This window comes from Mustela lutreola, chromosome 4, assembly GCF_030435805.1.
Source record: "Mustela lutreola isolate mMusLut2 chromosome 4, mMusLut2.pri, whole genome shotgun sequence".
NCBI lineage: Eukaryota > Metazoa > Chordata > Mammalia > Carnivora > Mustelidae > Mustela > Mustela lutreola.
In genome coordinates, this window is record NC_081293.1 from 165021617 (window position 1) to 165041463 (window position 19847).

The 19847-nt window shown below is 40.7% G+C and overlaps 1 protein-coding gene across 3 annotated transcripts in view; it reads right to left on the bottom strand.

The window, feature by feature from the left end:
• DOCK4 (dedicator of cytokinesis 4) overlaps nt 1-19847 on the bottom strand; it is a 455246-nt gene that overhangs the window by 58429 nt on the left and 376970 nt on the right. For 2 of the 3 annotated variants that reach the window (XM_059171597.1, XM_059171595.1), the window contains exons 31-36: nt 12890-13038; nt 11100-11185; nt 6566-6592; nt 6326-6421; nt 5414-5474; nt 959-1052 (exon numbers count right to left, since the gene is read on the bottom strand). In XM_059171597.1, coding sequence (XP_059027580.1) covers nt 959-1052; nt 5414-5474; nt 6326-6421; nt 6566-6592; nt 11100-11185; nt 12890-13038 — 513 coding nt within the window. The remainder of the gene's footprint in view (nt 1-958; nt 1053-5413; nt 5475-6325; nt 6422-6565; nt 6593-11099; nt 11186-12889; nt 13039-19847) is intronic. The other variant, XM_059171596.1, reaches the window with a different exon arrangement.

The window sequence follows — 19847 nt, forward strand, 5'->3', positions numbered from 1 at the left end:
GTTTACTATTTTGTTGTTGTTCTGTTTTTGAAGATTTTATTTATTTATTTATTTATTTATTTATTTATTTATTTGAGAAAGAAAGAATCTGAAGCAGACTCTGCACCGACCACGACCGCAGAGCCGTACTCGGGACTTGATCCCACAACTGTGCAAGTGTGACCTGAGCGGAAACCAAGAGTCAGCAGCCCAACTGACTGAGCCACCCAGGCACCCTCCACCACTGGAACTACTTTAAAGAAAGACTCTTTAGGTTGAATAAAATGATAACAAAGAGGAACTGAGAACTTCCATGAAGGAAGAATGAGCAACACAAACAGTAAATATATGAGCAACAAAGACAGACCATTTAATCCTCTAAATTCTTTAAAATAGGTATGACTGTGGGGGCGCCTGGGTGGCTCAGTGGGTTAAAGCCTCTGCCTTTGGCTCAGGTCATGATCTCAGGGTCCTGGGATTGAGCCCCGCATCGGGCTCTCTGCTCAGCAGGAGCCTGCTTCCTCCTCTCTCTCTGCCTGCCTCTCTGCCTACTTGTGATCTCTGTCAAATAAATAAATAAAATCTTTAAAAAATAAAATAGGTATGACTGTTAACGTAAAAATTACGGCATTATCTGGTGGGGTTTCCAATGTATGCATACACAATATGTAGGGGAGCTACAACATAACATTATTTAACTAGAAGTGGTAAAATACCAACTGTAAGTAGGCTCCAAAAAGTGAGATACATATTTTGTACTCCCAAAAGCAACCTCCAAAAAACAATGCTGAGAGATAGAGTAAAAAAGCCAATAAATTAAAATGGAGTACCTAGAAAAATAGATCCAATGGAAAATTTCCATTATAAAGGACAAATGCTTGAGTTCCCACCTCTAATTATACAAAGCAAAGGACAGACCATGTACGATACACCAGTGTCCAGCCCACTCTCCCCAGCCGGAGCCAAAGGACAGAATTACCTGTGAAGTTTTGTGCTTTGAGATGCAGATCATAGAGTTTGTGGATGTAGCGTATATACATCTCTTCCTTGTTTAGTTCAGTCTTATAGAAGTTCTATAAAAAAGAATACAAGTATGGATTGTTCCTCAACAATCAGGTTTGCAAACAGCTGCTTTTTACTCTGTGAAGTTCCATGTTTGGAACTACAAGAATGGACACATTTTTCCATACGAATGTCTTTTTAAAAATTAAGGAAGGAGGCCCAGCGCTATACTCTTAATGCATCGTTATGTTAAACATTACCTAGCAATTTATTGGGTAAGTTGGTAACGCTTGGGGAACCTTACTGCCAGCAACTCACATTTATTTTGCACTCTATTATTTTTTTGTTGGTTTTACTGCCTAGTCAACTAAAAATATATTAAAAATAACAGTGATTAATCCACTTGTTAAACCCGAGCACTGATATTCAAAGCATAGCTTAATTTCAAATTTCAAACATATTTTGCTCTGAAGAAAAAAAAGTTTCTAAGATCTATATAAGTAAGGATGAGTAAAAATAATGTAAAAGCATTTTTTTTTCTTTCCCTGAAAAATCATGTAAAAGAGGATAAATGAAAATGCTCTTTTTTGGTAAGGTAGTATTCAGAGTTTCTAGCTTGTGCTGGGGTCTCAATACTTCCAGTAAAGGGATTATTAACAATAGATTTCGAACTATTATTAGAGGGGCATGTTTATGGAAAATATTTTGTTTATTTTTTAAGAAAGTACCTGAAGCTTACCAATCTTCCCTAAAATGTTTTAACATTACTGATGAAAAATTCAACTCTGACTTACCTGGACCCATTATGTTGGGTTTTTAAGGGTATAAGCTATAAACACCCACATGTACTCCTCTACCACATCGTACAAAATACCTTAGACCTCACTGAACTTAGTAAACAGGAAGAAAAATGTACATGACATGAGGTTCCAGCAAAAGCAGGCTGCTGTGAGGTTCTAAATGGGGCACTTCTTGTTGGTGGATCATTTGTGCCTTACGAAATCGCTGCACAAGCCCTCTGAACTACCATCACTATTGTTGACTGATCCTGGCGGGTACGGGGAAGAAGGGAAAATGAGAGGCAATAAGGGGATAATTCTGTTGGCCTGAAGGAGTGACAGGTTTTCTTTAAGGGGGAAAGATCAGGAATTCTAAAAATCTTTTAAACGGACTAGCTAGACAGGGCTCTGGTGATGAACCAAACTAGCCAATGTGGCTGCTTAAATGGTACTTGGCTTCAAGCCCGAGGACCTTCTGTCAAATGTACCTTCTGTCCACCACCTGATACTGTCTATTCTTCAGTATGAGAACTCTTCTTACCTTGAGGCACTGACATTTAGTTGAATGCATCATAAAATTTTTTTTCTTCCAATTTATGCCATTATCCTCCCCTTTTCCTCTTGTCTCCTATAGATCTTGGCATTCCTTAAAAATCTAAGTAAATAATGCTATTCGCATCTCTCTTATTATGGCCAAAATCATTTTAATTAGCAAGAACTATTGTACCGTAAACACAAGTCTAACAACCCCACAGCAGGCTTTTTACATTATTAAGGGATGATTCGCTCTAATAGCTTTTTGGTAAGAAGCAGCATTTTTTTTGAGAACAAAATAAGTGATCACTCTGTAAATGAATAATTCTCCTTTTAAAAAAAAAAAAAAAAGAAGAAGAAGAAGAAAAATCTCTCCAGTCAACAGATGAGAATTTTTCACATATGTCTGGCAAAACTTGTGACACAAAGAACAAAACAATAATTACATTTCCTAGTATGAGTCATGTCAAACATTATGCATTTTTACCAATTTAACACTACAGTTTAACTTCAATCTTGTGAAGGAAGCCAGAGCTCTCCTGAAGACAATCTGGAATTAACCCTTCCAAAGAGTTAAGGAAAATCTCTAAGAGGAAGTGAGTACCTGAAGAGAACCATATTACTACTAGAAAACATCAAGAACTTTCCATATGGACTAGAAGCTAAAAAGATTAGCTTCAAAGTTATGTATTTGGCTTTGATAATAAGCGTTCTCATACTAGTCTGAAATTAGAATAGCTTTCAAAATGTTAACATTTGGGGGGCTCAGTCGGTTAAGCTTCAGCCTTTGGCTCGGGTCATGATCCCAGGGTCCTGGGATCAAGCCCCATGTTGGGCTCTCTGCTTAGTGGGGAGTCTGCCTCTCCCACTCCCCCAGTGTATGCTCTGTCTCACTCTCTCTCTCAAATAAATAAACAAAATCTTTAAAAAAAAAAGCTAACATTTTCTATAAAGACTGTTTTTGGTCAATGCAAAGCCAAAAGGATAAATTCTTCGTGTCAAGTGAATCCTACTGGGGCCACTGATTTTATTAGGTCTCTAGCTTATTCCTACTGGGGGACTACACATATTTTAGGCAGAGCATTCATTCCTTCATCCAGAGAAACAATCTCTTCTGCTACACCAACTGAGGAAGTGAACCTGGAGTCTGCATGTACCTGTTAACCTCTACACGAAGCGCACTGTGGAGGAAGATGGAGACAAGGGAAGGAGATTCTTCTGGAAAAAAGTACAGGTTGTCCTTTGAGGTTATTTATGAAACTTTGTGGTCAGCTTTGGGGAAAAGCCAGGGTTAAGCTGATGGACTAAGACTAAAAGTGACAGAGCGGGGCGCCTGGGTGGCTCAGTGGGTTAAGCCGCTGCCTTCGGCTCAGGTCATGATCTCAGAGTCCTGGGATCGAGTCCCGCATCGGGCTCTCTGCTCAGCGGAGAGCCTGCTTCCCTCTCTCTCTCTCTGCCTGCCTCTCCATCTACTTGTGATTTCTCTCTGTCAAATAAATAAATAAAATCTTTAAAAAAATAAAATAAAATAAAATAAAATAAAATAAAATAAAATAAAATAAAATAAAAGTGACAGAGCACTGGGTCTTCTGCCCAAACACTGATGACCAGGTAGGGATACAGAGGCAGCTTGGGCTGAGGCTCTCGAATGTGTAAAAGGCTGGCAGCAGCAGGCAAGACACTGGGAAAACACATGCAGGAGACTTAAAAGTGGTAATGATGATGCTCAAAGGTTAGACATGAGAACTCCGATGGGAGGTGAGTTGGGCTGACCTCGGGGGTCTGGTCCGGTGGCCTGAGGTCACTGTGGGGTCTGATGACAAAAATTATGTCAAAAAGTGTACCACAAGATGGGGCCAGATAGAGGACTCTCAGGTCTCACTATTTCTAGTGACTGATTTCGGAGGTGGAAAAGTGGGACAGGCGTTCACAATGAGGAACAAGCCGCGGGTGTGGTCAGGAAGGACAGAGGCATCTACCTGGAGGCGAGCCTAGTGCAGTGAGGGACACGGACTAGGGTAACTGGTAACAAAGGAGAAGTCCTGTGCTTCGACGAGGGGCTGTGAAGGGAATAAACAAAGCAGACTTGTAAGACTGAAGCTGGTGAGCGAGGACAAGACAGATGAGAGTGGGGACAAAAGACACTTCTGAGGTGCCGGCAAAGAGAGACCCGCAGGGCGTGTGAGGGATTCCGACCATCAGAGTCAGAAGAACGTCTGCACAAGGACTCAGAACAGCTGTGAGGTTTCAGCTCTTCTGCAACATACGAAAAAGAAACCCTGGCTCTCACACATTTAGACCTGAAAGCAGTCACATATTTCTGTATTTCATATCTGACTAAGGGAAACTTCAAGAGCATCAATATACCCGATATTAAAATGTAAAAAAAAAAATGAATGTCTCTATGTATGGTTATTTTTCAGCTCTGCGGTGAGGATACCATCCTATTTAACACTTAGGGAGGAGACATTTTAATACAATTGAGTGTTCCAGGACAATCATGGGGTAGCCTGTTTTCCTTACATAATATTTAATTATACTCCTAAAAAATGTCCTCTTTGGGTGATCAATTAATATGCTTATCTTAGTTATGATGCAAAACTTCACAAGAATGGTATTAGACACTTAATTTGCAAACAAGTTAGTGAAAATTAGTGTGTTAAACAGAAACTGTCATTTGTTCACCAAAGAAGAGATGACTAATATTCATTAAGATGTAGAATGAATATAAAAACAAGGACAGAAACTGTCTACACAGAAGTAGAAAGAGCTCTATCCAGGGATGTTGTGCCTTTTTCTAGGAGAGCCATAAAAGACTCCCGGAGGGTAAAGTGCCACAGGATGGGAGGGGGCATCGCTCTCTGATCTCACACAGCCACAGACAGGCGACGCGCTGGGGACCTTCTGCGATGTTCTGGTTGAGCATTTTGGGGGATTTAATTCAACCTGAAGCTCGCTGTGCTTCTTTTGAAAACACTTCCAAGCTCTTCTAAGAAGCATCCAGATAAAAACACATTGTAAACTAAAAACAATCGAAATAGTATTTCTGTGAACAAACAGAACGATTCTGTGAATCAAACATTAGGATACAAGGAGGAAGAGAGGAATAGTTTACTAACCAGAAGGCTCACTGTGCAGCCAATCTTTTTGCCATCTACCTCTCCCATTTTCATGCAGTCCCTAAAAACAAAAAGCAAGAGTCAAAACTTAGAACTTCCTTCCTAGGGGCAAACACAGTTTCTTCCATGGGGGTGGGACTGGGGGAGGGTAGGGGCAAGTATTGTCAGAGACCCAAGGCAATTCGCAAGTTGCCCTTGAGAAGGGGGCTCTGGGGACTAGGGGAGCCACCCCAGGCTGCAGGGTCTCAGGTGAGACACTCCTGAGCACCATTTCTGCAGCTCCCTCTCAGTAGACAGGCTCCCCTTCCCATCCCCCAGAAGGAGGGGTGAAGATGTGTTCTTATACATCTTCTTCCAGAGGGGTGGGAAGTAACTGGAAGCCTGGCCATCAACAACAAGAACTAGGGTTTCATTCTTAAAAGGAAAACACCACGCATTTAAGGGGATGAACTGCTTTAACAGTTGAGATCATTTAAAAATCAAAAAATTGCATCTAAGAAAGGTAACAGTGTGCACTTCGCATGCCACCTCCCCTTTCATTTTTTTTTTTACCCCCCTTTCATATGAAAGCAGCCTGACCATACAATTCTCGTTTACACTGACTTCACCCTAAAACGAAACATTTGCTGGTGTCAACGGCTGAGTCTAAACACCAAAAAAGGTCCCTTTACTCATGGGACTCTGAGAACCTTCTCAATTCACTAAGGCTTTGAAAGAACGATCCACCAAACAAAAGAGAGAAAAAGGGGGAAAAAATGAACAAAAAACTCCGAACCAGCTAGATAAGTCCATTATCCTACTGCACAAGGTACTGGGGGCTGATGATTAACTCCAGCGGAAAGTTGACTGGATCCTGACTCTGCTTTCCCAGCTGGAGCACAGCGCACCCGAGAAGCAGGGGACTCAGCTTACCTGTAATCTAACAACCTCTCCATCAGACGAGTTACAGTGGCAATTAATGAAACGCCACTTTCCCTCCATGTTTCCCGCTCAATTTTCTTTAATAGACTGGAAAAGAAAGAATGCAGGGCATTTTCAACACTTATTTTTATCAGTCACCATGACAACCATCTTACTTTCATCAGTACCTTAAATGCCTTAGCAACCACTCCAACATCGCACAAGTAGCACGATTTGCAAACAATGTCTTACCTAGGATAGGGACCAAATAGCGGAATTCTAATCCAGGAAGCATTGACAAAGCAAATTGATTTTTAGATTATCCAAGTCATAAAATACGAACACATGCATATGATCATATTTTCAAACTATACAAGCACCCCAGAGCTCCAAGACATTCTCCCCTAGCTTCTCTCCTACACTAGCAGAGAAGTGAGCCTTACCACAGCAAATAACACCGCGAAGAGGGAAAACAGAGGACCTCTAAGTTTACTTTGAAATAAGATCTTGCTGTTATTCACATAAAAATGTTTTCCTACCTCTCGGTGGAATGCATCTTCATCCAGGCAATTTTACTGCAATGCAACTGCTAGAGGAAAATCCTTGTACAGACGGTATGACGTTTTGCGTTTTTTCCTTTCCCTTCACATTTGCCCACTCAATACATATTGTACTATCTGTGCACTCACTCAACAGTTTCATTCATTTTGTCATTAATCACAGGGGATTGTCTATGAGGCTGTTAGAGCAGGTTGGTGACAAGTACTGAACCACAACTCTCCTCCTACATTTTCCCTAATCTTAAGCACCTTGGAGCAGAGGCACTAGGTAAACACAGAATCACAACAACCAGAATAATTAGGATCTGTTTGACTTTCACTCCTGCCTCTTGGCAAATTAAGCATACACTTGGCAAAGTCTTTATGACTGAACTTTCCCCAAAAGATAAAAGTAAGAACAGAGGCACATCCTTCCCTACCCCTCCACATTGAAAGATCCTTTCTGTCTAAAATCGTTTCCTTTTCATCTTGGTTTTGGGATTACCAGAGAAAGAAAACACTTCTCACGAGCACAACCTAAGCCAATCACATATTGTGCTTAAAGGAGAAATAAACATTAAAGAAAAAAAGCTATTCTGCCCAAACTAGCTTCCTGCCCTCCTCTCTCCCTCACTCCTTCCCCGTGCTATGTTCTTTCCAATTTCTCTCCCGACTTCCTCTTGCTGTTGCCTTTCCAGAGCCCAGCCTTCTGCCTTGTCTCCTCATCTGTTCCCTATGTAACCCTGAGCTTTCGCTTCCTGGGTTATTCTGAATTGCTTCCTGGATTAAGTGGTGGGGGGGGGGGGAGGGAGAGAAGCCCTACACCATGGGATGGAGCTTGCCCTGACTCATCTGCCAGGGATGGTCCCCTCATCTGTTTTAAGTGAGTTTTCTTTTAAAAACCCTCTTAGCGGCCCCTGTTTCAAGCTTAAATGCCAAACTGGTCTCGAACCAAGTCCTCAAATGCAAATCTGCCTGCCAAAGCAGCGCAGGGTGATGTAGAAATTTCCCCAAGTGACAGCCCACACCTCATATACTTTATAGGCTGAAAAACAAAGAACTCAAGTTAAGTAATAATTCTAAAAATATAGGGAGACTTCTCTTGCAGGCATGAATTTCATTAATTTGCACAGCCTCCTGATGCAGTCAGAAATCAGAGCTCCACAAACCCTCTTGTAAGAAGAGGCACAGCTCCGCAGCACCTGCTTCACCTTCAGGAATCCCAGACCCAAATGGCAGGACCAAGTCTAGAACCCGATCCATCTGCTCTTGCAGCCAGGCTTGTTCTTTCTATCGGGAAGCTGGTTCTCCCAGTTTATCTGATACAAACTGAGAAGGGGAGCCTCGCGGCCAGACGAGAAGAGTCTAGCCAACTTCAGGGAGACTGTGTTTTTATTTGGCCCGTGTGCCCATGCTGAGTACACGGGGAACTCACCCGAGAACAGTGAAGGGTGATTTCTTACTGCTAGCTGATAGGCAGTGGGCCTCCCTACCAGTGGAGAGAGGGGTAAACCAGAGTCCTAGAGGATGACATAACACTCAGAAAGCTCTTACTCTGGGAAAGGGCATCAACAGGGGGAGGTAGGATCTGACCCTAAATTTGCTTCTACCTACATCACCACACAGTGGTGGTGAGGCCATCCCTCCTACAGGAAACACCTGTGTCTGTCTGTCCATGCTCTTCTTAATCCAAAAAGAAGAGCCAGACTCCTGAGATACATGTCATGTATCCACTGCTTGGCCTCCAAACTAGAATTTAATGTGTGACTGCCAAATAAAGACCTCTGGAATGACCTTACTTAATTATTTAGAGCAACATATAAGAAAGGAGGGAGAGGGATGGTGGCTCATCCAGAAAGCACCCTACTGTGTGCTCCCACAGCACATTCCCTGTGGTGTCCTCAGCCCTAGGACAGCACCTGCCCCAGGGAGGTACTCGGTAAATAAAACCAAACCAAGCAGAGCCATGGGAAGCCAAATTTAGTTCTGACACTCTATGCTGGAGAGAGCACACCGGTGTCAATGATCTGCACTTCGAGCATTATCAAAAATAACAAATCCTGACTTCTACTTATTCAAAAAGATGGAGTATGGGTCCGTGAAGACAATGTTGGGGGATGGGGTGGGGAAAGGTGAGCTAGCTCTTAGGAAGGAAACCAATGCACAGATTTCAAGTCTCCTTCTAAGGAGGCTCTTTGGGCAACTCCTACATTTGCAGGAGGGAGGAAGCTACTTTCAGCTTCTGAACAAAACTGAAGAAGTTTTAGATATGAACTACAGAGAACAAATGAAAATCTGTACCATAATGGAATGTGTTCCCAATTGATAATGTGTGCAGTGACTCATTGTGCTTATACTAATTCGTGGTGACTTCTATTGCCAAAGAAGCACTTCATTGTTTCCTGAAACATGGCTGGCTTTTCACTTTCTTTTCTGAACCCAGGTAGTAATGATATTTAATTATCACTTTAGGTTTTATTTAAACCCAATATGCTGGTAGGAAAGGCATGAAAGAAAAATATTTATAGTAACATTTCTAATAATATGTTAAAAATCACAAAAGAAAAATAATCTCCATTGAATGAATCAGGCACCTTAAAACAGTCTTAACTACAGAGGCTTAATATATTAATTATTGGTTTCATGCTAACGTCAAGATACATCTTCTATTTCAAAGCCTCATTTAGACACAAGCGTTCCAAATTGCAAGCTCTAGGCCTTTATTAAAGTAGAGAAGAGGCACTATAAAATGATGTATTTATTAATCTTGTGAATTTATTATAAATAATTAATCACAAATCTCCTGAGATTCATTTCGCCGAGTGCTTTCTCGTTTTACTTCTTTGTTCAAACCAAGGACTGGTAACTGAAATGAGAGCAGTTTTCAAAGGCAGTTTATTACCCTGGATGAGGCTTTAATCAGAGTTCTTGCTAAACTCCAGCTGTCATGAAACATAGGCGCTTTGTACACTAGAATGAACGAGGGCTTGGTGAAGAATTACTAAAAGTTCCAGTTTAATTGCAGTACCAGAAGAAAATGATTTTGTTCAGGAGTCAGTACAAAGAATCTATGTTATCATCACCCACCACCATCCCAAGAAATCTGGGTACCCTTCTTGGCTTTTCCTTTGAATGTAATTTTCTTAAAAGGTTCAGGGATGATTCTGAATCAGGCAAGTTGAAAGCTACCAGTCACTAATAATGCTTTCTAAATCTGGATACTAATAATACATCTACTGTTCTAAAGTAACGATCATAAAGTATACAACTTGGCATTTGGCTATCAATTCTGAAGCATGAATGGCTGGACGTGATGCCTGGGCACATACACAAGGCAGAGCATATTCTGTAACAGAAAGACGTATCGCTGAATGATTTTTGTATTTCTGAAAGAACTGTAAACATTTCCCAGGCATAAGGAGCTAGCCCTGCCTTCAAAAAGAAATACTTTATGAACATAGTTGGACTGAAAATGGCTAAGATCCATAGAAAACTGTAGAGAAAACAAGTGTTAGAATGAAAACCCTAAAGTACTAAAACACTCTTACATGTCCTCTCTGGCCATCTCACACAGTGATGAGAACTGGGTTTAGCAATTCACCCTGGACTGTGATCACATTCTATTGGCAAGGACCGCCTCAAAGTCCCCTACAGCACTCTGCAGTCGTTCTAGCTGCCATCCAAATCCAAATCACAGAATTCACTAAAAATGACTTGGTTCTGTGATACTCTAGCAAGAAACATTTAGAAAGCAATTAATAATGCTGAGTGACCAATCAGTATCAATGAATCAAATCAAGTACTGAGAAACAGAGGCCAGCTCTTAGCTTAGTCAACCTGTCAAGAAATCAGCCAAGGATATCTTGCTTTGGAGAGCAATGCACAAGAACCTGATAATTATGTCACTGTCTCCCCACCCCCCACCCCCCGCCCTGCCGTCTTCCCACTCTTAACCCTACTTAAAATCATTATTTTGCATCCCTGGCTTTAATTCTTAGGATTGAAAAGATTGAGATTTGTTACGTAACACAAGTGATCTGACCTAACCAGAGATTAAAATGAGGAAAGGGGTCTAATCATCAGCATACTAAGATCCTTCACCAGAGTTAGGCAATTATCCTTTATTTCACACTCCACAAAGACAAAGCACTCCTGAGAGACCCAAGCTGCCTTTGCAGCTCTCGGGCGCTCAGCTCTGACACCAAATCCTCTGAAGGGAACCGACTGGGGAGACACGCATTACTCACATACTGTTGAAGAGTTCGCGGTACGTTTCATCACCTTTGCCTTCAGACATCAGGCTGTCCAGTTTGTCAATGAGCTTGGCTTCCACCTGAAACATACCCAAATATTACTCCCTTTCCTCTCCTTCACAAGTGGGTTCCCTAGGCAAACCGAAACGTATTTCTATCTGCAAGGGAAAAAAAAAACACAGTAAATTTTGTGAAAGCAACATTATCATAAGCTGTGGTTAATAGCAGACACCCCCTTGGAATTCTAGGCGGCTACTTTAGATGGAGCAATGTGACTTCAAACTCCCAGAGGGTATCATCTGCTGCCACCAAAGACTTCTATTTATTGACTCAAACACACATGTTTACAGCCCAGCTTAAACACTTGAAATTTTTTTAAGAGCTATAAAAACTGGCAAGTCCTACTTACTTATTTAAAAAAAAAAATCACTCATGTGTAAGAACATTAGCAAAGTAACATACCCACAGACATTAATTTAAATCTTTGATGTGTTTTCTATCTATTTTCTTTCTCAAAACAGTCTGAGGTTGCACTAAATCTTTGCTCCAGTTGAGAACTTGCCTTATCCATGTGCAGATGGTAGATCCATGGAAATATTCTAAGTCAGCAATAAGCTACATGAGAGAGAAAGGACATATTTCCTGAAAACCTGCCATCAAAACATTTATATCTTCAAGAATGTAAACCCCTTGGGCCTTGAATATCATCAGGAAAGCAGAAATAGCCCTTCATCTGTCTGAGACAGAGAGACAGAAAGTGAAACACCCCTGCATGGCCAGAGAGAGGGAAGCAACTACAGACTGGGAGAGATACTTGACTTTGTCAAAGGACTAAGCTATTCCTTGGAATCAAATTCTAATAAGGCTATGAAGACCAAAGGAAAGAGAGTGGATCTCCCCCAGGCAGATACAATTTTAAAATAGCCTTCCATTCAGTTATTCGCTTTCTTGAAATGAGGTATTGATACAGGTGATATGGCATGCTTCCGGCAGGAGGAGGGGTCTGTGGTCGCCTTCACTCACTCCCAGAGTTGATCATCATTTCTAAAATTTGAGAAAGGCTGCATGTGGAAAAGCATGGTGGGGGGTAGGGGAGCAGATCCTTCACACAGGTGACTGTGTACAGCTCAGTGAGGTGACTACCTGAACAGAAAGAAGGTGACTATTTCCAACTTGAGTGACCTGGCGCAACAAAAAGCAGCTGATTTCTTATGTAATATAGTTTTGTAATAAAGAACTTCTATTCTTTCCAAAACTGGAGCAGAGCTCTCAGAACCTATGTCAATGAAACTAATAGGCTCATCTAGAAATCTAGATGCAAGAATTTCCACTGCTTTCCTGGTTAAACTAATTATCAGCACTTCAAGCAAAAAGCGGTAAAACATACTATGCATCAAATGCTCAAAGCCCAGCCATTCACCAAATGCAATGCGCAGACCCCAGACAGGTCCATGATTTTAAGAACGGTTAGCCTTCTGATTCCTCTGTGTCGTGTCCAACTGGGAACAGATCAAGTCTCTGCCAGCTCTTCAACAGAAACCCTGGAAATCACAGAATTTTTAAGCAGAAGAGGATGTGAGAGCTTCCCCGGAGGCTCAGGGGAATACGGAACTGGAGAAGTGACCAAGGTCACACGAAGGGGAGAAGGCAGACCAGGCTGGAATCGAAGTCCCTTGAGCACTCAGTGCTCTCACTTCCCAACTTGGAGTTGAATCTGGTAGCTCAGAGATGCTCGAGAAGAACTGAAATTCTCCCCAACCGCTCTGAGAAGCTCATCCACTTACCTGTTTAAAGTTGCCACTCCGCCTCTGCTCCCAGTCCATCATATCGTGAAAAATAGGAATCATGACATTCCGGAGATCTGCCTGGGGTATCAAGGTCACTTCTAGGAAAGGGCCAATCAAGGCAGGAATAAAATGAAGCTTGTGTTCTCCTAAATTGAATAACACATTTGAGTTTTAGTATATTTAATCTTAGCAGGAGTTCAGAAAATTAATATTATTGAATTTATTTTAAATGATTGCCAAAAGTATTTTCAATTATAGTTGTCTCTCCAGGCAATAAAGTATTTCTCTAAGCAGATATACAAACCCTAGGTTTTCATAGGTTGATTAATAGTTCTCCATTTTTTATTAAAAAAATTAAGGATTTACTTTTTCACAATTTAAGAAAAAGTTCTAAGATACCATGAAAAATTATATCGCAAATTAAAAATGACAAATTAAAATTACACCAGAAGTTAAATCATCAGGAATTGGTTATGTACACTACAATACTGTCACGCATTAAAATTTGTATGCAGTCACTAAAGCTGAGGTTAAAGAAGGATAAAAGGCAAATCTTTTCAAGAGAATTAATTGAAAAAGCCAAGGTGCAATACAGTATGGACAGGTACCTCTCTCATTTAAAAAAAAATACATATAATAATCAAGAAGATTATATCCCCCCAATGTTAACCATGAAGGTTATCTCTGGGTGGTAAGAGTAGAGTAGATTTTTATATATGAAGAAAAGTGGTCCCTGCATCATATAAATTTTCTTTTTAATTTTTAAATTTTTAAATAAACATATAATGTATTATTAGCCTCAGGGCTACAGGTCTGTGAATCACCAGGTTTACACACTTCACAGCACTCACCATAGCGCATACCCTCCCCAACATCCATAACCCCCCCACCCTCTCCCGACCCCCCTCCATATAAATTTTTTTATGTTTTGAAACATAATACACAGCCTAAATAAAATACTAAATGGTCAACCAAAAAAAAAAGTATGTAACAATTTTCTAAAAAGATTGCACTATAACAATGGTGAACTCAAAATGGTGTATTACCAAAGTACACAAAGCATGATGCCGATACTTCATTGAAAAGGAAGGTAGAGAGCGGGAGGGACACCAGAGAGCTCATCTAGCCGATGAGCATTGAGTTCAGTCCATTACACTAATGGTCTATGTTCAATCTCACAGTCTTACTTTGATGATAAGAACACCGCATACAATGGAAAACACATTATTTCTCAAGTGCTAACCTTGACCATCGAGGCTGAAAGCATAAGACACTTAAAGCGTTCATTTAAAATCCACAGAACAGGTCGGGAAGCTGGGCACAAGAGCCCTGGGGTCATCAAAGAAGATAGTTTCCCCCTTATTATTCTTTTCTACCTCTCATCTTTTATAGTAAGGGTCAAATACACCCAGAAAATCATGTCATTCAGAGTTACTGGCACATTTTGGAGTTACATACTTTCACATTAATGATCAATTTCTCTCTTTTGTTTTCTGTACTAGAAGGCGTTAGGGTGCTCAGATACACACAACTGCAGTGTGCAAATATACACTTCACATTTATATTAACTTTAGAAGAGCTTTTAATTTTTAACTTACTTTATTTCTAATTTTTAAAAAAGATTTAATTTACTTATTTGAGACACAGAGAAAGAGAGACAGAGCACAAGGAGGGGCAGAGGGAAAAGCAGACTCCCTGCTGAGCCGAGAGCCCAAGACCCTGAGATCACGACTTGAGCCAAAGGCAGACACTTAACTGACTGAGCCACCCAGGCGCCCCTAATTTTTTATTTTTTGAGAGAGTGAATGGTGGAGGGCAGAGGAGCAGAGGGAGAGGGACAGCATCGTAAGCAGACTCTGTGCTGCGCATCCGGACACAGGACTTGATCTCATGACCCTGAGGTTGTGACCTGAGTCGAAATCAAGAGTCAGATGCTTAACTGACTGAGCCACCTAGGCACCCCTAGAGGGGCTTTCAAAAGAAAGAATAGGAAAGGGAAAATTTGGAAACTGGAAAAAAATGATGGATGAGATTAGAGAGAGGGTGTTTGTGAAGTCATTGTTTTGTGACTGAAAGTACCTAGAGACAGTTCTGCCATCTTTAGGATGTGGCTCCCATTCCTTTTCCTCAGTGCTGTGGGACAATAGCAGGACACAAGTCACAGGCCCCGGCTTATCTGAAAGTCTCCTTCTTTCCAAACTCTGAGGCCACATTGTCTTTTCCTTTCTCTCTGAGATTTCATTAAAAGTAACCTGTTTCTCACCGTCTCTTCATCACTTATCCATACCCATTATGTGTGAGGAATAAACTTGGCTTAGAATTCCTTTGCTTTCCTACCTTCCTCTGTGCCCAGGTACAATTTTATCTCTCCCAAGGGACTCCTGAGTTTTCCTCATCTGAGCAAGCACACCTCCTTCTTATTCATGAGAAGACACTTCCTTATTAATCTAACCTTATGCACTTTCCTCTGAAAGAATGAATCCTTTCAAGATGGACAAATGCACTGTGGCAGAATATAGAGAAGCATCATTCCGCAGTTCTTCTCCCTGTGTCTCCCCCATCCTCCCGACACACACATTTCAAGCAGGGAGCTAGCAACCAGCTTTTGCGATTGCTTTCCTTGGTTATTTTTGTCAGGGCAGAAAGCAGAAGCAACTTGAACTCAATCACTCTTCCTGTCATTTGTAAAACCCTAACCCACTCAGTGCTTATTCAAGAGATCCTGACAAGAAAGAGGAAGAGAGAAATGGGGGAAGGAGACTTCTGGCCCAGCCTGAGATGAGCAGGCCTTACACCCGGTCTGGGAGCCTGCCCCCAGGGGATGGCTGCAGGTCTCTGAGGCGGAGTCTACCACAGGCGCTGTACCCTCTGCCGAGCCACGCACTGAAGGCACCAGGAACACAGGACAAAGGTCACCTTGACATGAGACCAATAACCAGGAGGCCCTCCCCACAGTTTCGAGATTATGTAAGACACCAAATCTGTGCATAGCTTTTGGGTATGTGTGGGGAAGAGGTAATAGAAGTGGCAAGAAAGACAAAATAAAATGGAACTTACTGCCAGCCCAAGTAGTCCTCCCTTGCCTGTTGAAATGAGACTCAGAGCTGCTACATCATTACCTACATTTTTAATCTTTCTTGAGCCTGGCATCCTTTGGCCTCTCCGAAGAAGATCACTAGCAGGTGCTTATTTATCATTGTTTCCCTGAGTATTTTTTAATTCCTTTGTAAAAAGAAAAAAGATCCTATTTATAAGCATTTTACAACCTGATTTTTTTCTTTTAAAAAGGTTGTAATGTGTATTATTTGGGGCCACATAAGGACTACATTTAACCTGAGTAACGTACAGAATTGTTGAATCATTATGTTGTCTACTTGAAGCTGAAAGAACACTGTATGTTCATTATAGCTCAATAAAACACTTTTTTTTACTATGAAAAATCTTACAGGTGCAAAATTATAAAAAACACTAAAACAGATCCCCACATACCCATCATCTAGCTTCAACAATTAGCAACATTTTTTCCAATCTTGTTTTACCTATCACTCCAAAGGTTTTTCTCTCCCCTAGGGTACTTTAATGCAAGTCTGAGACTTCATATCATTCTACTTGTACACAAATCAGTAAGCATCTTTAACAGGTGGGAATGAATATATATATATATATATATAACATATATATGTAATAAAGGCATTGTGATTATATATGTGTGTGTATATATATATATATTATACATATATAATCACAGTGCCTTTATTACCTCTAACAATGGCACACAATAATTCCTCAATCTAAAGCTTGCCTATATTAAAATTTCCCAGGGCGCCTGGGTGGCTCCGTGGGTTAAAGCCTCTGCCTTTGGCTCAGGTCATGATCTCAGGGTCCTGGGATCAAGCCCTGCATTGGGCTCTCTTTTCAGTGGGGAACCTGCTTCCCCCTCTCTCTGTCTGGCTCTCTGCCTACTTTGATCTCTGTCTGTCAAATAAATAAATAAAATCTTTAAAAAAAAAATTTCCTGATTGTCCTAAAACATGTTATTTACAGTTGGTTTCTTTCAATCATAATCCAGACAAAGTCCATTTACTACATTTTACAGCCCAATTTTCTACTGATAGTAGACAGGCCACACCCACTTTTAAATCACTGTACAGGAAAGCATGAAGAGAGACTTATTTGCTGAAAACACAGTTTGGCAACACAGAACCTGTGTAAACCTGAACAGGATCTCGCCATGTAAAACTTAATTCCTCCCTGATCAGCAAAGCAAAATTGGGAGCTGTGTATGACAACAGCAAAATAAACTTTACTTAAATGATTTCTTTTTAAACCGAAGATTTAGTATACTTTCCCCATCCCTAATTGTCAGCCACATGGTCTTGTTTTGAAGTATTTAGGGCATCTGCTACTTGGGCTGTTGGAGTTTTATATTTATGGGCACAGAACAGCCTGTTAGGGAAGTATTGATTTTTTTACGGCAGTTACAAGACGCTGTGTTTGCAAATGTGGAAAAAAGGGCCCACTTTATATTTAGTAAGAATGTTAGTTCCACTAAAAATAGCAAGAAAAATCTTAACCTTGAAGCACAATGAATGCCAAAGCTGGGACACAGTAGTCAAGACTAGCCTCTTTCTTTGTAGACTATTTTGTTAGCATAGTACTAATGTATGAAATTTGTGTGCCTTCCCCTTTCTCCTGACAGGGCATTTTTAGTCCTTCTGCTTGGAAATGAAAATACTGAGGAACAACACATTTAAGAAAAGGTATTTACTTTTCACTACTTGGTCTTTACTCTTCAAAAGTAAATTATTTTATCAAAACCACAAGGAAATGTCACTTGACACCTGTTAGGATGGCTACTGCCAAAAAAAAAAAAAAAAAAGAAAGAAGAAGAAGAAGAAGAAAGAAAGACAGACAGACAGACGTGGGACGCCTGGGTGGCTCAGTCAGTTAAGCACCTGACTCTTGATTTCAGCCCCAGTCATGATCTCAGGATTGTGGGACTGAGCCCTACATCAGGCTCCGTGCCGGGTGTGGAGCCCGCTTAAGATTCTCCTTCTCCCTCTCCTTCTGCTCCACCCTGCCCCAGCCCCACCCCACTCACATACCTGTGCACATACTCTCTCTCTCAAAAAAAGAGAGAGAGAGAGAGAGAAAAGAACAAGTGTTGGCAAGGACGTGGAGACTGGAACCCTTATGAACTGTGAATGAGAATGTAAAACGGTGCAGTCACTGTGAATAGAGTATGGTAGTCCTGTAATTACTCCATGATCCATTGCTCAACGGTAATTCAAGGGGATATAATGATAAGATTTGAAAATCGTACAGCTCTGTGCTTAAAAGCAGACTCAATTACATGTACCCTTTATTCCTTGTTCTCAACAGAAGGTAAAAACCAACCCTGTTTCTACTTGAAGAATGCAAGTTTCCACACTTCTAGGTAAGTACTGATGACCAAAATCCGATTTAAAAATACTATTCTGTAAAATTTCTGTTTGTGTTTGTGTATTAGACTAACTGGGTATTTTCAAGTGGCAAAAAATGTATTCAGTGCTCTGAGTATTATTTCCTCTTTGCAATTTATTTTCTAAAAGTTAATGTTTTTTGTATCAAACTAAAAACCATGGAGGCTCTTGACTTCTGAAGTCATAAAGCTTCCTTGATTTACTAAAACTGACAATTTATTTTTATCAAGATTTTCTTGTCCACAGAAATCAGACAAAAAGTTTAAAATTTGAGATTTAAACACTAAGCTCTGTGCAGGTATGGTCCATTTTTTCTTGTATCTCTCCAAATAATGTGCACAGAGCCAGTGCCTCATGAACTATTCAATTAAATGTATTGTCCTGTTCCATTAAGAAAAGGATATCTGTAATTATCTGAATAAATTCTTCTTTAGCATTCCAAATACTCAACAGGACATATTTATAGGTAAACCAAATTATAGCAAATAGATTTTCATATTTCTAAGTAACAAGCTGACTTAAGGTCTAAAAGGGGTGTTAAAACAGTACTTTGAATACTTAATTTTTCTTATCATTTTGTAAGAATATTTGGATGTTGGAAGAGAGGCTTCAACATTTCTGAACATTTCCCCATTCTAGTTGTTGCACAATAGCAGTGACCTTTAAAATTCACCTTGTGTTTTGGAAGTCTCAGAAAAGTCAGGACACAACTCTAGGGTAATACCCCGAAAACCAAAGAATGTAGTGAAAATTCATACCCACCCTGTATTGAACTAGGTCCTGCTGGAATCCATAGTTGAGTCTAAGGAGCCTTTCTTTATATATATATATATATATATATATATATATATATATATACACACACACACACATATACATATATGTTTTTTTTAAATATTTTATTAATTTATTTACCACAAGTAGGCAGAGAGCAGGCAGAGAGGGAGTGGGGGAAGTGGTCTCTCCACCGAGCAGAAAGCCGAATACGGGGCTCGATCCCAGGACATTAGGATCATGACCTGAGCCAAAGGCAGAGGTTTTAACCCACTGAGCCACCCAGGTGCCCCTAAGGAGCCTTCTAACAGACTGCCATAACTGAGCTAGAGCTAGCCTCTAGGGCTGGGAGAACAGAGAAAAGGGAGAGTATCTAAAGCAGTGCTTTTCAATCTTTAGCCAAGAACCACCTGGAGAACCTGTGAAAACTCAGCTGTGTCCCACTCTCTCCGTGATTCTGTTTCAGTAGAATCAACAGCTCTGGGGCGGAGCCAGATGATTTCCCTTCCTCACAAGCTCCCAGGTGCTGCTGCTGCTGGCTTATATGAGAACCAATGTTCTAAAGAGTACTGGCATAATAACATCTTGTTAAATTAATGCCAAACGCAATATAGACACTACAGGGCTTTGAAAAACAACACAGAGAATGAACAAAACCTAAAGACTGAAATGAGTACTCTTCAAATAAGACAAACTCCTGCTCTTTTTGGGCTGACTCT